General features: G+C 46.6%; 1 protein-coding gene across 2 annotated transcripts in view; it reads right to left on the bottom strand.

The window, feature by feature from the left end:
- Nucleotides 1–16,563: 16,563 nt before the first annotated feature.
- SLC29A3 (solute carrier family 29 member 3) overlaps nucleotides 16,564–25,553 on the bottom strand; it is a 45,697-nt gene continuing 36,707 nt past the window's right edge. For both annotated transcript variants that reach the window (XM_038743973.1, XM_038743972.1), the window contains 2 exons: nucleotides 20,006–20,168; nucleotides 16,564–17,326 (listed from right to left, as the gene is read on the bottom strand). In XM_038743973.1, the coding sequence (XP_038599901.1) occupies nucleotides 16,648–17,326; nucleotides 20,006–20,168 (842 nt within the window). In that variant the 3' untranslated portion in view covers nucleotides 16,564–16,647. The remainder of the gene's footprint in view (nucleotides 17,327–20,005; nucleotides 20,169–25,553) is intronic.

The raw sequence follows: 25,553 nt of genomic DNA, 5'->3' as shown, positions 1-25,553 counted from the left end.
GAAGACTGTGAGCCCCCCATGGGACAACCTGATCACCTTGTAACCTCCCCAGCGCTTAGAACAGTGCTTTGCACATAGTAAGTGCTTAATAAATGCCATTAAAAAAAACAAAAAACTGTGCAAGTGTGCAAGAAATTCTCTCTTGTGGATACAATCCTACTGTCAACAGCAATGTCCTTGAAGTAGCATGGCCTAGTGGATAGATCATGGGCCTGAGGGTCAGAAAGACCTGGGTTTTAATCCCACATCCATGATTTATAAATGATATCATTATTATTATTTGTCTTTAAGGCAAATTGCTTAACTCCTCTGTGCCTGTTACCTCATCTGTAAAGTGGAGATTAAGACTGTGAGCCTCATGTGGGACAGGGGCTGTGTCCAACCTAATTAACTTGTATCTACCCCAGGGCTTAGGACAGTGCCTGGAACATAGTAAGTGCTTAACAAACACCAAAAAAAGGGCAATGCTACTATGTTTATTAGATGTTTGTGCATATTTTCTCTTCCCTTGTAACTCTTTGTCTTATTAATCCTTTCTAAATCCCCTGGGTGCCTGATAAAGGGCTCTGTGCACAGTACAAGCTTGGAATATACTGTCATCTATCTACAGTTAATAATAGTGGTGGTATTTGTTAAGCGCTTACTGTGTGCCAAGCACTGTTCTAAGCACTGGGATAGATACAAGGCAATCAGATTGACCCACGTGAGGCTCACAGTCTTAATCCCCATTTTACAGATGAGGTAACAGACACAGAGAAGTGAAGTGACTTGTCCAAAGTCACACAGCTGACAAGTGGCAGAGCGGGGATTCAAACCCATGACCTCTGACTGCCAAGCCCGTGCTCTTTCCACTAACCCATGCCCCTTCTACAGTTAATCAATCGATGGGATTTGTTGAGTGCCAACTGTATGCAAAGCACCATACTAAGTGCTTGGGAGAGTACAATAAAGTTGGTAGACAGTTGACATGGGGGCAAGCAAGCAAGGACCCAAGAAGTCACTAGTCACTCTCCCAGGCTAGGCAAACCCAAAGCTGACCCACACAGGTTTTTTTTGGTATTCTCTGAAGTGCTTAGAAGAGTGCTCTCCCAGAGCGAGCATTCAATAAATACCACTGATTGATTGATTGATTGATGCCAGGGAGAAAGCAGAAGGCTTGGGTAGAATCAGCACAGGAGTTGGGAGAATGCGTAGATTTTAACAACATGCCTACATGCAAATGATATGCAAAAAGTACTGATTCTGTGACAACCACTCATGCACTTTTGTATTACGCCTACTGCGTCCTTCTCACCTCTGCTATATGAGTAGGAGACAGTAAGAACAAGGTGAAACAACCTTGTAGGAGCCAAGTTAAAGCCACAGAGCCCATCTGCATCTGCATTCTTATCCCCCAAAACAATTTTATTCAGAAAGACAATCAATTAGGTTGCTGTTTGGTAATGGCTCATTTCCCTTTTTAAGGCTCAGCGAAGACTCAGCGAAATGAAACCCAGCTCTCCCCCACCCCGCCAACCCAGCAGCTAGCAAGCTCTCTGTTGCAGGGAATGAGGTCTGCCCCACTGTCTGGCCCCACCGGCCAGCCCCCTGCTGCAGATCTGAGACCTACCCTGTCCAGGGAGCGGAGGAGGAAGTGACAGGACTTTCCAACAAGCTGGAGAGCCAGCCAGTGAAGCCCTGAGAAAGATTTTCATGGTTTCTACTTCCCCCTTCATTATTTCCAATTGTGGGTGGGCTTTTTGCCTCTCCTGCTCCCTCCTGGGGTAAGTTCAAGTTATTGAACGCTCACCAAGTACATAGCACTGTACTAAGTACTTGGGAGAGGACAACAGACACATTCCCCACCCACATTGAGCTTACAGTCTAGAGGGGGAGCTGGGCATTAATAGAAATATATAAATTATGGATATGTACATAAGTGCTGAGGGGCTGGGAGGGATGCTGAATAAAGGAAGCAAGTCAGAGAGATGTAGAAGGGAGTGGAAGAAAAGGAAAAGAGGGTTTAGTCAGGGAAGGTTTTGGTCAGGGAAGCAGCATGGAATAGTGAAAAAACCATGGACCTGGGATTCAGAGGACCTGAGTTCTAATCTCAGCTCCACCATATGTCTGCTCTGTGACCTTGGGCAAATCAGTCAGTCAGTCCATTGTATTTATTGAGTGCTTACTGTGTGCAGAGCACTGTACTAAGCACTTGGGAGAGTATGATATAATAAACAGACACATTCACTGTCCACAGTGAGCTTGCAGACTGTGCCTCAATTTCCTTCTCTATAAAATGGGGATTAAATCTTATTCCCTTCTATTTAGGCTGTAAGCCACATATGGGACAGGGACTGTGTCCAACCTGATTATCTGGTATCTCCACAAAGCTGAGTATAGTGCTTGGCACATAGTAAATGCTTAACAAGCACCATTATAATGATAATTACAATTAGGGAGAGTAGGGGGTGGGAGGGGATGGAGGAGGTGGAATAAAGAAAATGCTCACCTGGGGAATGTTGTTGTCTTATGCTGTCAAGTTGTGTCCAACCCATAGTGATGCCATGGACACATCTCTCCCAGAATGCCCCATCTCCATCTGCAATCGTTCTGGTAGTGTATCCCGAGAGTTTTTTTGGTAAAAATACAGAATTGGTTTACCATTGCCTACTCTTTGCTCTCAACTCTCTCCCATGCCACTGCAGTCCAGCACAGGTGAGTTTTGACTTTGTAACGGATTGCTTTCCACTCACTAGCCACTGGCCGAGCTAGGAATGGAATGGGTATGCCTCTGCTTGACTCTCCCTACCCTAGATGAGACTGGTAGAGTACCGGAAACTCTCCAGGTGCGACTCTTGAGAGGTGCACCTGGGAAATAATGAGAATGAAGTTTTAGGTCCTGAGAGCAGACCACACATGCTCAGTTCATTTGTTCACTGAGTCTTCCTACTCACAAACACTTGTAAGAACCTGTTGAGTGGAAATCCTTGCTGATTTAGAGCTTTCTGGGGCCCCACCTTAGATAAGGGAGAAGTAAACTTAGTCCTGGGGAATAAAGACTCTGTTCTGGTCTAGGTCATCATAGAGGGATATAGGCAGAGACCCAATGCTCCTGCCCTCTGGGGGTGGGGAGTGAGAGGTTAACATCAAGGAATCCCCGACCAGTGCTTAGTATAGTGCCTGGCACATGGTAAGTGCTTAACAAATGCCATTATTATTATTATTTCCCCTATGACATCATTGTTCCATTGGCTGGATCCACCCGATAAGAGGGACCAGGAATGGTCTCTGCAGAAGAGCATAAAAAAGAGAACTAGTACACACTGGAGTTACTTCTTCTTCAGAAGATCTCTGAAGAAGAGAAGGTTGGCCATTTCCCCTTCTTCAAACTCCAGAGCTAGGCCAGCAGGGCACCATCCACACAGACGGTGTAAACAGAGAGAACAGCTTGGATGACAGCAAGGGAGATTCCTGTTGGACGTCAGGGCACGGATTCCAGGGAACGGGGATTTTTTAGAAACTGGATACATTCCCAGTTGTGGGAGGGGTTGTCTTGTCTGATGGCGGGGACTGGACTAGGAGGCATGAAGCTCTGAAATTAGGGGAATTTTTTTTTTAGTGGGAGGGGTTAGGTGTGCAGGGCAGGAGTGTGGATGGCTAGAAGATTGTACTAATGTCCCATGGATGGACTTACTGATTAAGTCAGCGTGGTCTAGTGGAAAGAGCAGGGGACTGGGAGTCAGAGAACTTGGGTTCTAATCCTGGTTCCGCCACTTGTCCTGCCTCCTCACTCACACTCCTTTCCCCTGTAAATCCGTTTTACTCCCTCACAGAGATCTCCGCTCTCTGGACCCCACCCATCTTTCGGAGCGCCTCACACCCCACCTCGCCGCCCTCTCCTCTCTACCCAGTCTTGATGATCAGATTACTGCTCTCAACTCTACCCTTTCTACTCAGCTAGACTCGCTCGCTCCCCTTTCCCTTCGCCGCTCTCGCACCACTAACCCACAGCCCTGGATCACTGCCACTGTCCGCCTCCTTCGCTCTTATGCTCGAGCTGCTGAACGCTGCTGGCGAAAGTCTAAACACCATGCCAACCTCGTTCACTTCAAGTTTATCCTTTCCTGCCTTAACTCAGCCCTCTCTTCTGCCAGACAAAACTATTTCTCCTCCCTTATTGACACCCATGCCCATCACCCCCCGCCAGCTCTTCCGTACATTCAACTCCCTTCTCAGGCCCCCGGTTCCTCCCCCTCCTCCTTCCCTCACCCCCAACGATCTGGCCTCCTACTTCATTAACAAAATTAAATCCATCAGGTCCGACCTCCCCAAAGTCTCTTCCCCCCTTTCTCCAACCCCCCGGCTCTCAACACTCTCTGCTACTCTCCCATCCTTCCCAGCGGTATCCTCAGAGGAACTCTCCTCCCTCCTCTCAAGTGCTACTCCGGCCACCTGTGCTTCTGACCCCATTCCCTCTCATCTTATGAAATCTCTCGCTCCATCCCTTCTCCCCTCCTTAACTTCCATCTTCAACCGCTCACTCTCCACTGGTTCCTTCCCCTCTGCCTTCAAACATGCCCATGTCTCTCCCATCCTAAAAAAACCCTCTCTTGACCCCACCTCACCTTCTAGTTATCGTCCCATATCCCTCCTACCATTCCTTTCCAAACTCCTAGAACGAGTTGTCTACATGCGCTGCCTAGAATTCCTCAACAACAACTCTCTCCTCGACCCCCTCCAGTCTGGCTTCCGTCCCCTTCATTCCACGGAAACTGTGCTCTCAAAGGTCACCAATGACCTCCTGCTTGCCAAATCCAACGGCTCATACTCTGTCCTAATCCTCCTCGACCTCTCAGCTGCCTTTGACACTGTGGACCACCCCCTTCTCCTCAACACGTTATCTGACCTTGGCTTCACTGACTCCGTCCTCTCCTGGTTCTCCTCTTATCTCTCCGGTCGTTCTTTCTCAGTCTCTTTTGCAGGCTCCTCCTCCCCCTCCCATCCTCTTACTGTGGGGGTTCCCCAAGGTTCAGTGCTTGGTCCCCTTCTGTTCTCAATCTACACTCACTCCCTTGGTGACCTCATTCGCTCCCACGGCTTCAACTATCATCTCTACGCTGATGACACCCAGATCTACATCTCTGCCCCTGCTCTCTCCCCCTCCCTCCAGGCTCGCATCTCCTCCTGCCTTCAGGACATCTCCATCTGGATGTCCGCCCGCCACCTAAAGCTCAACATGTCGAAGACTGAGCTCCTTGTCTTCCCTCCCAAACCTTGTCCTCTCCCTAACTTTCCCATCTCTGTTGACGGCACTACCATCCTTCCCGTCTCACAAGCCCGCAACCTCGGTGTCATCCTCGACTCCGCTCTCTCATTCACCCCTCACATCCAAGCCGTCACCAAAACCTGCCGGTGTCAGCTCCGCAACATTGCCAAGATCCGCCCTTTCCTCTCCATCCAAACTGCTACCCTGCTCATTCAAGCTCTCATCCTATCCCGTCTGGACTACTGCACTAGCCTTCTCTCTGATCTCCCATCCTCGTGTCTCTCTCCACTTCAATCCATACTTCATGCTGCTGCCCGGATTATCTTTGTCCAGAAACGCTCTGGACATATTACTCCCCTCCTCAAAAACCTCCAATGGCTACCGATCAATCTGCGCATCAAGCAGAAACTCCTCACCCTGGGCTTCAAGGCTGTCCATCACCTCGCCCCCTCCTACCTCACCTCCCTTCTCTCCTTCTACTGCCCAGCCCGCACCCTCCGCTCCTCCACCACTAATCTCCTCACTGTACCTCGCTCTCGCCTGTCCCGCCATCGACCCCCGGCCCACGTCATCCCCCGGGCCTGGAATGCCCTCCCTCTGCCCATCCGCCAAGCTAGCTCTCTTCCTCCCTTCAAGGCCCTGCTGAGAGCTCACCTCCTCCAGGAGGCCTTCCCAGACTGAGCCCCTTCTTTCCTCTCCCCTCGTCCCCCTCTCCATCCCCCCGTCTTACCTCCTTCCCTTCCCCACAGCACCTGTATATATGTATATATGGTTGTACATATTTATTACTCTATTTATTTATTTATTTATTTATTTTACTTGTACATTTCTATCCTACTTATTTTATTTTGTTGGTATGTTTGGTTCTGTTCTCTGTCTCCCCCTTTTAGACTGTGAGCCCACTGTTGGGTAGGGACTGTCTCTATGTGATGCCAATTTGTACTTCCCAAGCGCTTAGTACAGTGCTCTGCACATAGTAAGCGCTCAATAAATACGATTGATTGATTGATTGATTGATTGATTGTCTGCTGTGTGACTTTGGGCAAGTGACAACTTCTCTGTACCTCAGTGACCTCAACTGTAAAATGGGGATTAAATCCCCCTCCTTCTGACTTGGGCTATGAGCTCCCTATGAGGCTGGTCACCTTGTATCTACCCCAGCGCTTAGAGTAGTGTTTGCCACATAGTAAACACAACAAATTTGAAAATAACTGTAATTTACTCACTTATATTGAAGTCTGTCTTCCCTCTCAGACTGTAAGCTCATTGAGGTCAGGGAATGTATCTGATATTGTTATATTGTACTCTTCCAAGAGCTTGGTACAGTGTTCTGCACATAGGAATATGATTAAATGAATGAATAATAATAATGATAATGATTGATTGACATGTGGACAGATGGGGCGGATGGACCAAAGCCCAGGTTGCGCCACACTCCCCTCTGCAACAAGAGCCAAAGCATCAGGCAGCACCATCCTGATCTTGGTCTGAGACACTCCACGAGACCCCCAATCCGTAAAGTCTCAGGCCGTGACACTTCCCCTTCCGCACCACCTGCCCTGTAAATCTTTCCCTCGGCTCGGCTGCGTTTTATGTTCCAACAGCCTATAAAGCCTGCTGCCTCTGTTACCAATTACCAACGATCCCACACTAAATACTGCAGAAACACTTCATTCAGTCACGGTAACCGCTGTCATTCACTTTCGACGGATTAATTCAGCGTTGCTGCACTTGCTAGCGGAGCGGCTTCCCCATACCAAACAGCAAAGAGGGGCGGGGTCGGTGGTGCCCTACTTGCACTTCACAGAACACTGGCACCTGCGGATGCTCTCCTGCAGACACCCCCTATACCATGGTTGGCACTGCCAGATGCCCAATGCTGCGTTGGTGGATTGCCCTGGCTCGGACCCCCGACAACCAGTGATGAGCGTCTCCCTCTGTCAAGGGTGAAATGCACGAAGATCTCCGTTGAGGTTGGGATAATGAAGTTAAATTGGCACTGGGGGCCTGGAAGCACCCCAAGACCACCCCACCACATGTGCTGGTCGAGCAGAAGCTATTTGAGATCTTGGGCAGAATGTAGAGGTGAGTTGAATGAATCCTTGGAAAGAAATATTCTCTTCTGGCCCTCCAATCCCAGCAGAGTGTGGGTGGGGGGAGGTGAGAACTGGCAGCAAGGTAAGAGTTTCCCCAGAAGTCGCTGCCTAGTGGAAAGAGTCTGGGCCTAGGAGTCAGAGGAACTGGGTTCTAATCTTGCCTCTGCCACTTGCCTGCTGTGTGACCTTGGGCAAGTCACTGCACTTCTCTGTGCCTGTTTCCTCATCTGTAAAATAGGGATTCAATACCTGTTTTCCCTTAGACTGTGAGCTCCACATGGGACAGTGTGTCCAACTTAATTACCCGGTGTCCATCCCACTGCCTGCACATAGTAAGCACTTAATAAATACCATCAGCATTAATCAATCAATCAATCAATGGTATTTATTCATTCATTCAATCATACTTATTGAGCGTTTACTGTATGCAGAGCACTGTTGAGTGCTTACTGCATGCACAGCACTAAGCACTTGGGAGAGTACAGTATACCAGAGTTAGTAGACCCGTTCCCTGCTCACAGTAGTCTAGAGGGGGAGATGACATTAATATCAATAATTTATATTTTATAACATAGATATATTCCATCATCATCATCAATTCATAGGATTCCTGGAAGTCTGGGGCCTCTGCTAAACTGTTGTCTCTCAACCCCTGTGAGGAGAGAGCAAAGAAAAAAACCTAGAGGGGATCACAGAGAACAGAGCAGCGGAACTCCAACCAGCTTTCATCCCTGTCAATATCCCCAACTCGACCTTCTAACAGCTGATATCGACCTCCATTTGTGAATTCATACAAACTTCCTTGAATTTGCTGATGACTTTGTTCCTACCCCAGCGGTTAGCATAGTACTTGGAACATAGTTTGCACCTTACAAATACCATATTATTACTGATCATTTCTGCCAAACCAATTTAAGACTTCTCCCCACTGAATGAACAACAGAAGTAGTATGGTCTAGTAGAAAGAGCACAGGCTGGGAGTCAGAGGACTTGGGTGGTATTTTTTTAAAGGTATTTGTTAAGCACTTACTATATGCCAGGCACTGTACTAAGCACTGGGGTAGATACAAGATTGCCAGTTTGGGCACAGTCCCTGTCCCACATGAGGCTCATAGTCTTAATTCCCACTTTACAGATGAGGTAACTGAGTCATAGCAGTGAAGTGACTTGCTCAAGGTCACATACCACACAAGTGGCAGAGCCAGGGGAACCCAAGTCCTTCTGATTCCCAGATCTGTGCTCTATCTACTAGGCTAGATTGCTTCTCTCATCTGCTATGTGACCTTGGGCAAGTCACTTAGTTTCTCTGTGCCTCAGTTAGCATCATCTGTAAAATGGGGATTGAGACTGTGAGTCTTGTGTGGGACAGAGACTGTTTCCAACCTGATTCCTTGTAACTACCCCAATGTTTAGTAGTACAGTGCCTGGCACATAGTAAGTACATAACAAATACCATTTAAAAAAATGTTTTGTTTGATTTGAACCTCCAGCCATCTACTTGCCATGGGTGCTTCCTTGCCCAGGAGGAGTGGGATTTGGTAGAAAAACAATTTCAGATTTGCTTTGCCCTCACCCTTAATGATTCTTTAGACTTTCTTTAGACTTCAATTCCTTAGAATTTCCAGACTGAAGAATCCTCATCTCTTTAGTCCTTCCTTTCGGAAGCTGCTCTGACAGCCTTGGCATCTTGGTTGCCCTTAATCCTGCTGTTGGGAACAGGAAATAATGCCCACCAACAACATCATCTTTCAATACAAAGGTCGCTCCAACAACCTTTCCCATCTTGAGATTCACAGGGTTTAGGACTTACTTACTACTCACTTTTCCACTTCAGATTTAAGAAGTAGCTATAGTCTTGTTCAAGCTTTAATCAGAGCTAAGACATTGGGTTTTTACTGACGTTCATCACCCACTCTGAGTTGATTTTCACTTATCCATCGGTCCTCCAGCCGCAGGTCGGCATTTATCTCTGCATCAAGGACTTTCCAGGGAACTTTACTTGGTTCTAATTTGAGAGCACGCAAGGAGAGTGCACTAAGGGGATTTGGTAAGAAAAACCTCTCCTTCCAATCCTCAACTCCACGATGGGCCAGAATCTTCTAGAATTCCAATATAATTCTTTTAAGATTGAAAAGTTCTCTCATGGTTTTTTTTTTCATTTCTTTCCTTGTGAACTTGGATCCTGAAACCGAAGACCTTATGGGGGTGGTGAAGGGAGGCGGGGGATGGGAAAAATACAGTTTGGCCAGAATGAGAAGGGGTACCTTGCACTAAACAGCTCCCACACCAGGGGGTCCAAAGCCAAATAGGAAACAGCAGCCTAATAATAATAACTGCGGCATTGGTAAGCACTCACTGTGTGTCAGGCACGGTAGAAAGCACTGGGGTGGATACAAGCAAATCAGGTTGGACACAGTCCCTGTCCCACATGAGGCTCACAGTCTTAATCCACATTTTACAGATGAGGTAACTGAGGTACAGAGAAGTGAAGTGACTTGACCTAGGTCACATAGCAGACAAGTGGAAGATCTGGGATTAGAACCCATGGCCCTCTGAATCCCAGGCCCATGCTCAATCCACTAGACCATGCTTCTTCTAAGTAGACACATGATAATAATAATAATCATAATAGTAATAGTAATAATTATCAAGCAGTTATGTGCTGGGCACTGTACTAAGTTCTGGGATAGATGCAAACCAATCAGGCTTGACGCTGTTCCTGTTCCACATGGGACAGTCTAAACAGGAAGAATAGGGATTGAATTCCCATTTTACAGATGAGGTAACTGGGCCTAGAGACAGAGTGGAGATTAGAACCCAGATCCCCTGGCTCCTAGACTGGGGTTCTTTCTCTATGCTTCTCTCTTCTGCTTCAGCTCAGAGCATGGTACAACAGGGAGATGAGCAAGGACAAGGGTGGAAAAGCCAGAATGTGAGTCCTACATCAATCCTGGGGATGGAGAATCTTGATCAATGGAAAAATAAAAATCTAGAGAGGACCCCAACCTGAGGTAGTTTGAAGAGGACTCCACTGATGGACAGATTATAACCATGAAAGGATTACTGAGTGGAAACCTCTCGCACACTGTGCCCTTGGGGGTTTGCTAGGTGCCTTTCTGGCTGTTTGACATTTGAGGGGAAAATTTCTTTTATGGTATTTGTTAGGTGCTTACTATGTATCAATTACTGTTCCCAGTGCTGGTCAGATACAGTTCCTGTTCTGCATGGGGATCACAGTCTAAATAGGAAGGACAACAGGTATTTATCCCCCATTTTACAGCTGAGGAAAAAGGCACAGAGAAGTGAAGTGACATGCCCAAGCTCACACAGCAAGCAATTGGAAGAGCCAGGATTAGAACCCAGATCCTTCTGACAACCAGGCCCATACTCTTTCCCCTAGGCCATGCTGCTTCTCATAAGTATTGCTCAGGTAGCTGCGATTAAGAGGGGATATTGGCTGAAGGCTGCCAATTCTTCTCCCCAAACAGAGCAACTAGAAAGGAGCACTACAGACTGCTCGGAACACCACTGATAAGTTTTCCTGCCCATTTGCCTGCCTGAGGAGCTACTGAGCACCAAAATATCCAAAAGATGGACACCAGAAGGGAGGAGGAGAAGGAGGAGAAGCTCAGTAAACCCCCAAAGCTGAAGCAGTCCCTGAATAATCAAGGATTATCTATGTTTCTCCCTTCAGAGCAACAGATGTTAGAGATGGAAAAGACACATTCAATCACCTGTTCTGACCCTACCCAGCACAAAATCCTTCTCGGTCACATATTCTCCCACTCATCCAGGTTAATTGGAAATCATTTTTCCAGTGGCCCGCACATCGCTCCCCTTAGGAAACTGTGTCAGTCTGACAGAATCTAACTACAGGGAGCTTTCAAACAAACATTCCCTTTGGTACAAGTAATTCCTGAATGTCCCTATCCTTTTTCATGTCTAAAAATGCCGGGAGCTCAGATTAGTAATTCCACAGTAACAAACTGCTACGAATTCTCAAGTCTCCAACCCATCGCACATGCTTTTCCTTTCCCAGGGGACTTTCCCCCACCATCAAACCCACCAAACTGTAAACCTCCCTGCTTTCACAACCCGCCAGAAAAGCCACCTCTCCCAAAAAGACAATCTCTAGTAAATTCCTTACCTTTCTACAATGCCAGCCGATAGTCATTTCAAACACTCATAGCAGTAGGAAGAGAAATAGTATTCATTTAAGTGCTTACAATGTGCCAAGCACTATACTAAGCTCTAGGAAATAGACATATGGATGAGGTATATACATGGTCTCTGGCCCCCAAGGGGCTCACAGTCCAAGAATGATGAGGCAGGGAAAGGCATAGGGAGGGTTGAGGACTGGCAGCATGGCCTAGTGGATAGAGAACAAGCCTGGGCTTCAGAAGGACCTGGGCTCTAATTCCAGCTCTCCCACTTGTATGCTGTGTGACTTTGGTAAGTCACATGACTTCTCTGGGCCTCAGTTACCTCATCTGGAAAAAGGGGATTAAATCTCTGAGCCTAGTGTGGGACAGGGACTCTATCCAACACAATTACCTTGCATCTACCCCAGCGCATAGTACAATCACTGACACATAGTAAGTGCTTAACAAATACCACAATTATTATTATTTTTACTGGCATGTAAGCAAAGGCAAACAAAGGCACCAAAGCCAAAGATGATGTCAAACAGGAAAGGAGTGCAGGATTCAGTCTTCTTCATTCATTCAACCTTATTTATTGAGCGCTTACTGTGTGCAGAGCACAGTACAAAGCGCTTGGGAAAGTACAATATAACAATAAAGACACACATCCCCTGCTCACAGTGAGTTTACAGTCTAGAGGGGCTCCTCGCAGCTCAGGCCAGGAGTCCTAGAGGTGGTTATGGCCATAAGTGACCTCATTGTTCCAAAAATTGAGAAGGCCTCCCACTGCTGATGGTTCCAGGTTGGAGCAGGGGCTGGTGGGAGACCCGGTGTCCTGGGGGTGGCGCAGAATCCCTCCTGTTCAGCGGGGCCATGGGATTAGGTGTGAGCGGAGTGGTGGAAGCTCACTTGGGTGTCACCAAGGGAAAGCTGCAGTTTTCAGTGATTTCTCCCAGCCGTCTGGTGGAGCGAGGGGCCAAGGGGAGCACTGCTGTAGCTTAAATCCCGGTGGGCACGGGGTATGTCAGGAGCAAGACCCTCAACGCCCCGGTGGGAAGGCACAGGATTCCCAGGGATTTTGCTCATTGTCTCATGCTGCTTTCTTTTCATGCTGATCATTCACATGTACATTCTTCTTACTTGAATGTTTGGAGCTAATATCTGCTTAGGTCCTCCATTACTTTGCAGGCTTGTGGAGGGGAGAGGTTATGTCCTTTTTGGCTCCCAGGTACCCAGCAAAATGCTCTGCACAAATTAGGGTTTTCAATTAATAGCATTCATTGATAGGCCATGCTTTTTACTTCATTTGGATGTTCCTAAGTACCTACTACAGTGCTCTGCACATAGAATTAATCAAGGAATAATATCTGTTTTGTCCCTACTGTGTGAAGAGCCCAGTATTTAGCACTTGGGAGAGCCACGATAGCATTAGCAGACATAAACTCTGCCCTCTAGGAGTTTAGCATTTAGCAGGGGAGATGGATGCTAAAATAAATAACAGGAAGGAGGAAGTAAAATTAGATATATAAAATATATATAATTAGATATTAAATTAGATATATACATAGGTCTCACAAGCCCGCAACTTTGGTGTCATCCTCGACTCTGCTCTCGTTCCCCACACATATCCAATCCATCACCAAAACCTGCCGGTCTCACCTCCACAACATCGCCAAGATCTGCCCTTTCTTCTCCATACAAAACGCTACCTTGCTGGTTCAATCTCTCATACTATCCCGATTGGATTACTGCATCAGCCTCCTCTCTGATCTCCCATCCTCCTGCCTCTCCCCACTTCAGTCTATACTTCACTCTGCCGCTCGGATCATCTTTGTGCAGTAATGCTGGGCACATTACTCCCCTCCTCAAAAATCTCCAGTAGCTGCCTGTCAACCTATGAATCAAGCAAAAACTCCTCACTCTCAGCTTCAAGGCTCTCCATCACCTCGCCCCCTCCTACCTCACCTCCCTTCTCTCCTTCTACAGCCCAGCCTGCACCCACCGCTCCTCTGCCGCTAACCTCCTCAATGTACCTCATTCTCGCCTGTCCCGCCGTTGACTCCCGGCCCACGTCCTTCCCCTGGCCTGGAATGCCCTCGCTCCACACATCCACCAAGCTAACTTTCTTCCTCCCTTCAAAGCCCTACTGAGAGCTCACCTCCTCCAGGCCTGACCCAACTGAGCCCCCTTTTTCCTCTCCTCCTCCCCATCCCCCTGCCCTACCTCCTTCCCCTCCCCACAGCATTTGTATGTATATTTGTACATATTTATTACTCTATTTTACTTGTACATATTTACTATTCTATTTATTTTGTAAATGATGTGCATATAGCTTTAATTCTATTTGTTCTGACAATTTTGACACCTGACTACATGTTTTGTTCTGTTGTCTGTCTCCCCCTTCTAGACTGTGAGCCCGTTATTGGGTAGGGACCGTGTCTATATGTTGCCGACTTGTACTTCCCAAGCGCTTAGTACAGTGCTCTGCACACAATAAGCACTCAATAAATACAATTGAATGAATGAATAGGTGCTCCTGGGGATGGGAAAGGGGAGAGGAAAGAAAGGCAGAGTACTTTTAGACTATAAACTTATTGTGGGCAGAATATATGTCTGTCAACTCTGTTATATTGTAATAATAATAATAACTGTGGTATTTGTTAAGCACTTACTACGTACCAGGCACTATACCAAACACTGGGATGGATACTGCAAATCAGATTGGACACAATCCCTGTCTCACATGGGGCTCATAGTCTCAATCACCATTTTGCAGATGAGGTAACTGAAGAAAAGAGAAGTGAAAAGTTTTGCCCAAGGTCATGCAGCAGACAAATAGGGGAGCCAGGATTAGAACACAAGTCCTCCTGACTTTCAGGCCCATACTCTATCCACTACACCACACTACTTCTCTATTGTTCCCCCCACAAGTGCTTAGTACAGTGTTCTAAACACAGTAAGCATTCAGTAAATATCATTGATTGGTTACCTAATTGCTTAGGTAATGTGGAAGTACTGAAGTCACAATTAGGATATAAGGCAGGGAGATAAGAAATTAAGTGAGGAAAGCCTCCTGGAAGAGATGTGATTTTAGATGGGTTTTGAAGATGCAGAGAGCAAGTGAACTGCTGGATGTGAAGGGAGAGTGAGTTCCAGGAAGGAAGGAGGGTGTGAACAAGAAGTTGGTGGTAAGATACCTGAGTAACTTACCACTGAGTAGTAAGCACTTAGCACAGTGCTCTGCACACAGTAAGTGCTCAATAAATATGATTGATTGAATGAATGAATACCTGAGAATGAGGGATAGTGAACAGATCGGCTTGAAATGTATGAGGAGTGCAGGCTGCGTTGTAGTTGGAAAAGAGAGAGGTTAAGTAGAAAGGAAAGAGTTGCTTCAGAGTCTTAGGATCCATGATCAGGAGTTTCTGTTTGATGTAGAAAGAGGTGAGCAACCTCTAGGGGTTTTTGAGAAGTAGGGAGATAAGTGCATAAAGTAGACACCAGTACAGTGCTTTGCACAAAGCAGGGGGCCAGACTGTATTCTGCACACAGGAGGTATCTAGTACAGTGCTCTAATCAGAACAGGCAGCCATCGCTGTACTTGGCACACAATAGCTACTACCCAGTACCATGCACTGCACACAGTAAGCATTCAATAAATGCAGTTGATGAAGACGACAATGGTCAGAGGTTACTCTTAAATAAGAGATCTTCTGAATGTCAGAGACAAAATAAACCTCTTAGACCACAGGCAGTTCAGGCTTCCAAAGGGTTATTCTAGGCAATCTGGGGAAGTGAGAAAAACAACCAAGAAAAAAACCCAACAACAAAAAAAAAGGTTTGAAGTTTTTAAAAAGGTTTCAAGTTTCTAAAAATCCTTCAAGAGTGTCCTCTTCAATTCTCTGGCCAGAAAGAGTGAGGTTTACCAGACTGAGACGGTTACGATGAAAGCTGCTGCGGCTAGCAGATTAGTGTCCGTCTCCCATTTTAATCAGCCGTCTGCAGCCCAGGCCGAGGACACTCTGAGGGAGGTTGATCGCTCCGCCTGAGGCTGCTCATCCACTGGCCCGGGGCTCCTTCCCCAGGGAGTCCTGGGAACCCACATGGCCTAGTGGAAAGAGCATGGCCCTGGGAGTCAGGAGACCTGGGTTGTAATCCTGGCTCCATTCTGCTGCGTGACCTGGGGCAAGTGGCTTAACTCCTCTATGCACCCCATCTGTACAATGGGATGAAATACTCACTTCCCTTCTCCTTAGACCAAGAACCCCATGTGGGACAGGGAAGGTACCTGACCTGATGTTTCAGCCCCAGGGCTTAGCACATAATAAGCACTTAACAAATACCACAATAGTTATCATCAGCACTCTTTTGGTCTCTGAAAAGCCATTCTGTTTGGGTAGACTGCTCTTTCTCTGCTCTCATTTGTTCTGCCAGAGGTCCACCCCTCCACAAAGTGCATTCCAAATGCCTCTCTGTCAACTTCCAGGCCTCAGGGCCACCCTGGAGGCTAAATATCCCACAGCTATCTCTTTTCAGCAACCATTTGGAATCTGCAGTGTCTACCAAGCAAAGAGGCAAGTCAAGGGAATCATCCAGCTGATCCCAGGCCAGCAAATTGCCACCGAGGCAGTCAGGGCCTGAGGGACAGACTGGCTGGGAGCCTCACCTGGGTGCTCTAGAGAACTGAATGCTTCCCTCCCTCCGCACAGACACCGCCCAAGGCAGACCCCACCCAGCTCCCCACAAGTGCCTCCCAGGACAGTTGGTAGCTGGGGCTGGTGGATCACAGGAGATGTAGTGAGACTTCATTGGGATGCCCAAGTTGGGCTAACCAGGTCCCCTCGTGCCATACCTAGTCTAAATACTCAAGGAAGGGCAATTGGTTTGAATCTCAGATCCCAGAAGATAGATGATGGGGAGAAAGGGTCTGCTTGACTGTAAAGCCCCACATGGTCGTTTGTTAACTGTCTCCCCAGCTGGACAACACAAATCTCTCCAGCCCAAGCCACGGAATGAGTGAATGGCTGGATGGGGCATGCTGGTCACCAGCCCCGGGCACCCTTTGCCCTGGCACATTCACTCTTACAAAGGGCCTTTCTCACCATGTTTTGGACAGGCCTACCCAATGAGCATTTCCCTAGGAGTGGAGGGCCGCTCTGCTCCTCTAGATGAGATGCACCACGAGGACCGAGAAGGCCGAGCCCAAGGCCAAGCCAAGACTGAGGAAGAAGGACATCACCACCCCGGTTGCCTCTGCCAACTCTTTGGGCATGATCTTGGGTCCGTATATCAGGGCAAGGGTGCTGAGATAGCCATTGCTGAACCCTAGGAGAGAGATGAGGATGATAGGGAACACATCAGAGTTCAGCAGCACTTGGTCCACGTGGGCCCGGGGCTGGTAATTGCAGAAGATGAACAGGGGGATGAAGCAGGTCCTCAGGACCACCAGCCCAGGGAGCAGCTTGCTTTTGGGCCCCGGGACCTGGATCCAGGCCGTGATCTGTCGGCCACACCAGTCAGCAAAGTTAAACAGGAGGAAGCTGGTGAGAGGGACAAAGAATTTGTTAGTCCACAATGACCCCGAGTTCTTGCTGACCGACTCGATGTTGGAAGAGATGGAAGGGAAGATGATGATGGAGACGAAGAAGACGTAGACCACGCAGAAGCCCAGGCTGGCTGTCTTCTTCAGGATGGGGCGGAGGGGCGGGGGGCTCGGGGAGCTGGTCCCTTTGGCCAGCTGGGGGGCTTGGGGAAGATCTAGGGACTGGGCCTCTTCTCCAAGGGGATGGCCACAAAACCCAGGGGCAAGTCGGGCTGGCATCACGGAGCTCCTCATGTAATATCTGATGGAAAGGCAAGGTGGGACACGGTCACGAGAACGAGAAGCAACTGAGTACGATGGTGGGGGATGGGCAGGGATGAGAAACAGAGGCGACAAACAAAAAAACAAACCCAGAATCTTTCATTCCCTGCACATCCCAGCAATCCTGCAAGGTTTAAATCTCTGAATCCGTGGACTTCAGGATTTAGCAAATGCTCTACCTCACCTCTTTGTGTTCTTCATCATCATCATCATCGGTATTTATTGAGCACTATGGGGCTGGGGCTCAAGCAATCACATCATTTTACATCAATCAATCAATAAATGATACTTATTGAACAATTACTATGGGCAGAGCACTGTACTAAGTGTACTGTAGAGCACAAGAGAGTTGGCAGACAGGTTCCCTGCCCAAAACATGCTTACAGTCTAGAGATGAGCTTACAGTCCAGAGTCACCACGGAGTAAAATGGCAGGTATTGGAAGGTGGTAATTTGTCTGTTAGGTAGTAAGCTCCTTGAGGGCAGGAATCAGGTCTACTAACTCAATAGTGCTCTCCTGAGTACTTAGTCACAATAAATAATAATAATAATAATTGTGGCACTTGTTAAGTGCTTGCTATATACCAAATTCTGTACTAAGCGCAGGTGGCCACCTCTCTGCAGTGTGACATTGGGCAAGCCACTTAACTTCTCTGTGCCCCAGTTACCTCATCTGTAAAATGGGGATTAAGATTGTGAGCCCCACGTGGGACAACCTGGTTACCTTGTATCTATTCCAGCACTTAGAACAGTGTTTGGCACATAGTAAGCACTTAAAAATATCATTATTATTATTATTATTACAAGATAATCTGGTCAGACACAGTCTCTAGCCCACATGGAGCTCACTTTTTGAGCAGGAAGGAGAATATGTATTAAATCGTCATTTTACAGATGAAGAAAGTGAGACACTAAGAAGTGAATTGCTTGCCCGAGATCACAAAGCAGGCAAGTAGTATAGTAGGGGTTAGAACCCAGTTAGCATTCAATAAATACTAGCGATTGATTGATTTGTTGTGGGCAGGGAATGTCAGATAACTCTGTTGTACTGTACTCTCCCATGTGCTTGGTATAATGCTCTGCACATAAATGCTCAATAAATACCATTGATTTATTGATTGATTGTGGCAGTAATGCTACAGGACAACCCCAAATGAGTTACAAAGAGATCTGTCGTCTTCATTCATTCAATCATATTTATTGAGCACTTACTGTGTGCAGAGCACTGTACTAAGCACTGGGGAAGTACAAGTCACACTCTGCCTTCTAATTGGCTGGGGAACCACTTCCAAAACACTAACCCTCTTTTGTGCTGCTACCTTCCCAATCAGAAAATGAGAATATTGTCTGATCTCCTAATTTGGGTGTGGGGCAGATGAATGAAATAGCTGAGGTTTGAAGCAATTTGAAGTTTGGGGATGTGCCAGGAACTGTACTAAATGCTGGGGTGGATACAAGCATGTGGTACCCCCCTGTACCACATGGGGCTCATGTTAATCCTCATCTTACAGATGAGATAACTGAGGCTCAGAGAAGTGAAATGACTTGCCTAAAGTCAAACAGCAGACAAGCAGCAGAGCCAGAATTAGAACCCAGGTCCTTCTGACTCTCAGGCCTGTGTTTATCCACTAGACCATGGTGCTTCTCCTTCCAAGCTCTCGCTAACCATGCTGGCCCATGGTTCCCGTCTGCCTGAGACATTCCAAAGAGATAGAATTTGGGCCCCTCGGATGTCCGCCGGACTGTTAGGGGCACTGGGTTCTTCCATCCCACAACCAGGAGTACCCAACTCTGATATTCAAAACAGGAACCAGTAGCTACGCAGCTGCAGGTTCACAAGCTAAAAGCTTCGAAGAAGGCAGGCAGAGGTGGCGAAGTGCAGTGTTACTCCAGAGGGTCCTTCAGACTCCCACAGTCTTTCAGCTCACCTACCGCCCCCACCTGCCGAAATCTCTCCTGAGTCCTTGAGCCTCAGTCCTGCTCAGACTACGGTTCAGCTGGGAGCTTGAAATCATCCCTGGGGGGCCAAGGCTTCGCTGGCTCATGAATTTCCAGCCAGATGCATGTCCCAAGATCTCATCTGGTCTTTCTTTCCCTGAGAAGCAGCAGCATGATCTAGTGGAAAGAGCACAGGACTGGGAATCCAAGGACCTGGGTACTAATCTCAGTTCTGCCACTTGCCAGCTCTATGACCTCGTGCAAGTCATTTACTTTCTATGTGCCTCAGTTACTTCACCTGTAAAATGGGGATTAAATACCTGTTCTCCCTCTCCCTTAGACTGTGATCTCCATGTGGGACAGGGACTGTGACTGACCTGATCTCGTATCTACCCCAAAGCTTTATTCAGTGCTTGCTACAAGTATGCACTTAACAAATTCCACAGTTATTATTTTACACCAATCTCAATCTGTGACCCTAGTTGCAGTCCAAAGAATACCTCACTTAAAATAATATATTGCCAAGTCCCCACTTTGTTCTTTTCTTTCAGAATAATACACTTTCACAGTGATCTGGCAAATCCCTACTCATGACTTCTGCTTCAGGAAAACTTGCTCAATAAATACCTTGATAGATTGATTGAGATGAGAGATTAATCAGGGAAGGTCTCTTGGAGGAGATGTGATTTTTGAGGGGTCTTTAAGGGAAAGCAGTACTTTACCTGGAGTATTCCAGCTTGGGAAGAAGCAGGTAGAGAATGATGCAGGCCACGATGAAGATGTCTGCGGTCAGGAAGAAGGCCAAGGTGCTATCTGTCACGTGTCTGGCTGCTGCCATGTCCACCAATGAAGCCACCGCACTGATGGTCCCCCCCATGGCTCCGCCTGCAGGAAACAACCAGGGGAAAGAACCTGGGAGTCAGAGGACCTGGATTTTAATCCCGGCTCCACCACTTGCCCAGTTCTGTGACCTTGGGCAAGTCACTTCACTTCTCTGCACTTCAGTTTCCTCATCTGCAGAATGGGGATTCAATACCTGCTCTCCCTCCTACTTAGATTGTGAGCCCCATGTGGGACCTGATTATCTTGTATCTACCCCAATGCTTAGTACAGTGCTTAGACTTTGAGCCTGTTGTTGGGTAGAGATTGTCTCTATATATTGCCAACTTGTACTTCCCAAGTGCTTAGTACAGTGCTCTGCACACAGTAAGCACTCAATAAATATGACTGACTGAATGAATGAATGGTACATAGGAAGTGTTTATCAAAATGACAATTATTATTATTATTATTATTAGCTAAATTTATGCCAGGCTTGCCAGAGTTCAGTTGAGCGTAGCACCTCTCCAATTATCTGTTCAGAACCATAGCTCCTCTGAGCGTTCAACTGCAAAGCTGCGGCACCTCTATGCTTGCCACTTCTTTTTCAAACTACTGTATTTTCTGAGCACTCAGTGCAGAACACTGTAGTAAGGGCTTGGGACAGTATGGTCTAGTGGAAAGAGCACGGCCTGGGGAGTCAGAGGTCATGGGTTCTAATCTCAGCTCCGCTACATGTCTGTTGTGTGGCTTTGGGCAAGGCACTTCACTTCCCTGAGCCTAAGTCACCTCATCTGTCAAATGGGGATTACGTCTGTGAGTCCATATGGGAACGGGGACTGCGGCCAACCTGATACTTTGTTTCTACCCCAGAGTTTAGAACAGTGCTTGGTACATAGTAAGCGCTTACCAAACACCACAATTATTATCATCATCATCATTATTATTATTATTACTACAATGTTATAGAGTTGGTAAACACAATACCTGCCCACAAGGAGCTTACAGTCTAGAAAGGGAGACAGACATGAAAATAAATTATGGATATATACATAAATGCTGTGGGGCCAAGGGTGGAGTGAATAAACTGTGAAAATCCAAGTGCAACAGTGATGCAGAAGGGAAAGGGAGTAGGGAAAATAAGGGCTTAGTCAGGGAAGGCCTCTTGGAGGAGAAATGATTTTAATGAGGCTTTGAAGATGAGGAGAGTGATGTCAGAGAGAGAGTCAGTCACGGAGTGGGAAGGAGTTCTGGACCAGATGCAGGATGGGGGCTGGCATTTCTCTCATAATGTCAAAATAAAATCTGTGTTGTACATTAGTAGACATGCTAGCTGTAACGAGCCTCAAACACTCCTCTAGGACTATCCCGGAAGGCTGCTCTTTCAAATACACTTGCGATAGCTCTGTTGGTGGCAGTGATAGTGATGTTGACAGTATTACCCCTGTGCACTCCTTAACATCACTACTAATTGAACATAGAACTAATTGAACATTCCCTCTAGATTGTAAACTCATTGTGGGCAGGGAACTTGTTTACCAACTCTATTGTACTGTAGTAGTAATAATAATAATAATGGGATTTGGTAAGCACTTACTATGTGCCAGGCACTGTACTAAGCTCAGGGATGGATATAAGCAAATTGGGTTTGTACTCTCCCAAGCACTAAGTACAGTGCTCTGCATATAGTAAGAGCTCAGTAAGATGCAGAGTGGCTTAGTGGAAAGAGCATGGGCTTGGGAGTCAGAGGTCGTGGGTTCTAATCCTGGCTCTGCCACTTGTCTGCTATGTGACCTTGGGCAAGTCACTTAACTTCTCAGTGCCTCAGTTACCTCATCTGCAAAATGGGGATTAAGACTGTGAGCCCCATGTAGAGCAACCTGATTACCTTGTATCTATTCCAGTGCTTAGAACAGTTCTTGGCACACAGTAAGCACTAAACAAATACCATTATTATTATTATTATTATTATTAATAATAAAATACCACTGATTGACTGATTGAGGTAAAATGATGTAATCACTTGAGCCATGGCTCCATTGTCTCATGTTCCCTATTACCCACCTGGAGGGGCCAGAAAGAGAAATGAAAGCATTTACTCACGGCCTTCCCTTACTCTACTATTTCCCCTATACCTAATCTATTTCAATCTATTTTCATGTCTGTCTCCCCTGTGGACTGTAAACTTTCTGTGGGCAGGCATCCACCTACCGACTCTGTTGTACTTTTCCAAGTGCCTAGTACAGTGCTCTGCATAAGTGTTCAGTACATATCATCGCTTGATTGATTGAGGAAGCAAGTCGATAAGGCTGTTTCAACTACCAATTCATTTGTTCATTCCATCGTACTTATTGAGCACTTACTGTGTGCAGAACACTGTACTAAGTGCTTGGAAGAGTACAGTACAACAATAAACAGACACATTCCATGTCCACAAAGAGCTTACAGTCTAGTCAATTTCACTTGAGACCCAAGCTCTCTCTGGAGGATGATTCTCCTCTCCCTGGCTGTCTGCATGCACCCTGGTCACCACAAAGGCTCCCCATTGCCCCCTATTCCAAGCCAAGGAAAAGCAGCATGGTCTAGTGGATAGCAGTGGCCTAATTCATTCAATAGTATTTATTGAGCACTTATGGATAGAGCACGGGCCTGGGAATCAGAAGGACTGAATGCTGGCTGCGCTACTTGTCTGCTGTAAGATCTTGGGCAATTAGCTTCTTTGTGCTTCAGTTGCCTCATCTGTAAAATGGGGATTAAGACTTAGAGCCCCACGTGGGATAAGGACTGTGTCCAACCTGATTAGCTTGTATCTACCTCTGTGCTTAGTTTACTACTGGGCACATGGTAAGTGTTGAACAAACACCATTAAAAAAACACAAACCTTACCTTCCAGCGAGATCCATCTCTGATCTCTGAGCACTTGGTATCATCTCCCAAGAGGTAAAGGAAAGGGCACAACAGGCCTGGGCAATTTTTATTACCGCCGCAGAAGAAACCCCCTCATAATCACAGTAGAGTGTACTACACACAGAAAGTGCTCAGTAAATAGAACCGACTGATTAATTGACAGACCTAGGATTAGAAACCAGGCCTCTTGACTCTCAGGCCTGAGTTTTTTCCACTAAGCTATGCGGCTTCCCTAATGCTCAGATTTTATACTTCCCAAGGGAATTAAAAGGGTTAGAGTTTCCCAAATCCAAATCCCCTTTTTCCTCTCCTCCTCCCCATCCCCCCGCCCTACTTCCTTCCCCTCTCCACAGCACCTGTATATGTTTGTACAGATTTATTACTCTATTTTACTTGTAACATATTTACTTTTCTATTTATTTTGTTAATGATGTGCATCTAGCTTTACTTCTATTTATTTTGATGACTTGACACCTGTGCACATTCATTCATTCAATCGAATTTATTGAGCGCTTACTGTGTGCAGAGCACTGTAGTAAGTGTTTGGGAAGTACAAGTTGGCAACATTTAGAGATGGTCCCTACCCAACAGCGGGCTCACAGTCCACATGTTTTGTTTTGTTGTATGTCTTCCCCTTCTAGACTGTGAGTCCGTTGTTGGGTAGGAACCGTCTCTAGATGTTGTCAACTTGTACTTCCCAAGCGCTTAGTACAGTGCTCTGCACACAGTAAGTGCTCAATAAATACGATTGAATGAATGAATGAATTGAGTGGAGCCATCCTACCCGAAGGTGTTATTAACCTGGCTGAAGTTTCACCCTCTAGCAGCTACTTTGGAAAAACTGTATCTCACTCACAACTGTGTTCAACTTAATTAACTTGTGCCTACCCCAGTGCTTAGATCAGTGTTTGATACATAGGAAGTACTTAACAAATGCCATTAAAAGCAAAACAAAACTTGGGGCTTAATTCACTTAAGAAATACCCATGCTTTCCATTAGTAGAATATCTAACAGTCTTCCCAAATCCCCAACACTTGATCTTCCCTTCTTTCTCTCTCCTTCACTGTTTTCCTCCCTCCCACTCATGGAAAACTTAAAATATTATCATCAACAACAGGCCAGCCCCCCAGGGAACCCATCAATCATGACTGGGTACTTTTATCTCATCAGTTATGGAAATGAATGCAAATGCACTTAAAAAAACACCAGCACAAAACAAATGAATTGTTTCCTGAGATCCAGTCAACTGTATCTGGGGTCCTGGTTGATGGTCTGGAGCCAAATCCCCCCAAAACTTTTCAGGATGTGGGCATTGCTCAAGCCCAGGTCGGCTTCCGGAGGGCAAAATCTATGCCAGTGGTATGCTCACTATGGTCATATAATAGTTCAGGCTTGCAAATATGCAAGTTTACCAGCCAGAAATGTTTTCTATCTGATTCTGCTTCCTTCCCTGGGGAAGTACATAAGTAATGAAATAAATGAAACCAGCCTTCTCTCCCACTCAACTGGCATGAATTATGGCTTGCTCATGGCTAGTCTCTTAAAAGTTCCTGAAGTGGGTATGATATTAAAAATGAGCACTCTCTCTCTCTCTCTCTCTCTCTCTCTCTCTCTCTCTCTCTCCCTGTTGCCTCGTTTTTCTTAATGATATTTGTTAAACGCATTCTAGGTGTCAGGCACTATACTAAGCTAATCATGCTGGACATAGTCTATGCCCCACATGGAGCTCACAGTCTCAATCCCCATTTTTACAGATGAGATAACTGAGGCACAGAGAAGTTAAGTTACTGGCCTAAGGTCACATAGCAGACAAGTGGTGAAGCAGGATTAGAACCCAGGTCCTCTGACACTCAGGCCCATGTTCTTTCCACTAGGTCACCCTGCTTCTCACTAGGTCATGCTGTTTTGCCAACCTCTTATAAGGTCCTGAAATATGTATGGCATTAAAAATAAACTCTCTCTCTGTCTCACTCTGCCCACCCCCCCCCAACACTTGTTCAGGTATGGGAATGTCTTGTCTGACTTTGTGCCATGGTGTGGGCAACCACAAGGCAGGATCAAGCTACCCTGCCACGAAGAAGACTGGTAACAGATTTGGAGAAACTGAAGAGTCAGGCCACATGACTGGGGTCTCTGGAAGGCAGCTCCTTGTAAGCCAACTTCTTCCTCTTCTCTCAGTAGGTCATCAAGCCGAGTGTGACTGGGCCCCCCAGACTGGAGAACTGACCTTCCCCAGCCAGGGTCACATGCTGGTATCATAAGGGAAATGCCAGCAGAACAAGAATTCTGAACTTTCTTGAACTTCTTGTCGATACAGATGACTCGGTGCCCCTTCCAAAGACTCCTGCTCGTGGGAGGAAGTGATGAACCATGGCCCAGAGATTTCAACCCACCGAAGGGTGTGGTCTGTCAGTCAATTGTACTTATTGAGCGTTACTGTTTGCAGAGCACTATCCTAAGCACTTGGGAGAGGACAATGTAACAGACACATTCCCAGCCCACAGTGAGCTTACAGTCTAGAGTGGAAGACAGACATTAATATA

The sequence above is a fragment of the Tachyglossus aculeatus genome, chromosome 3, assembly GCF_015852505.1.
Source record: "Tachyglossus aculeatus isolate mTacAcu1 chromosome 3, mTacAcu1.pri, whole genome shotgun sequence".
In the NCBI taxonomy this organism is placed as follows: Eukaryota; Metazoa; Chordata; class Mammalia; order Monotremata; family Tachyglossidae; genus Tachyglossus; species Tachyglossus aculeatus.
The sequence above is the reverse complement of the archived record's forward strand: the minus strand, read 5'-3'. Positions and strand labels throughout refer to the sequence as shown.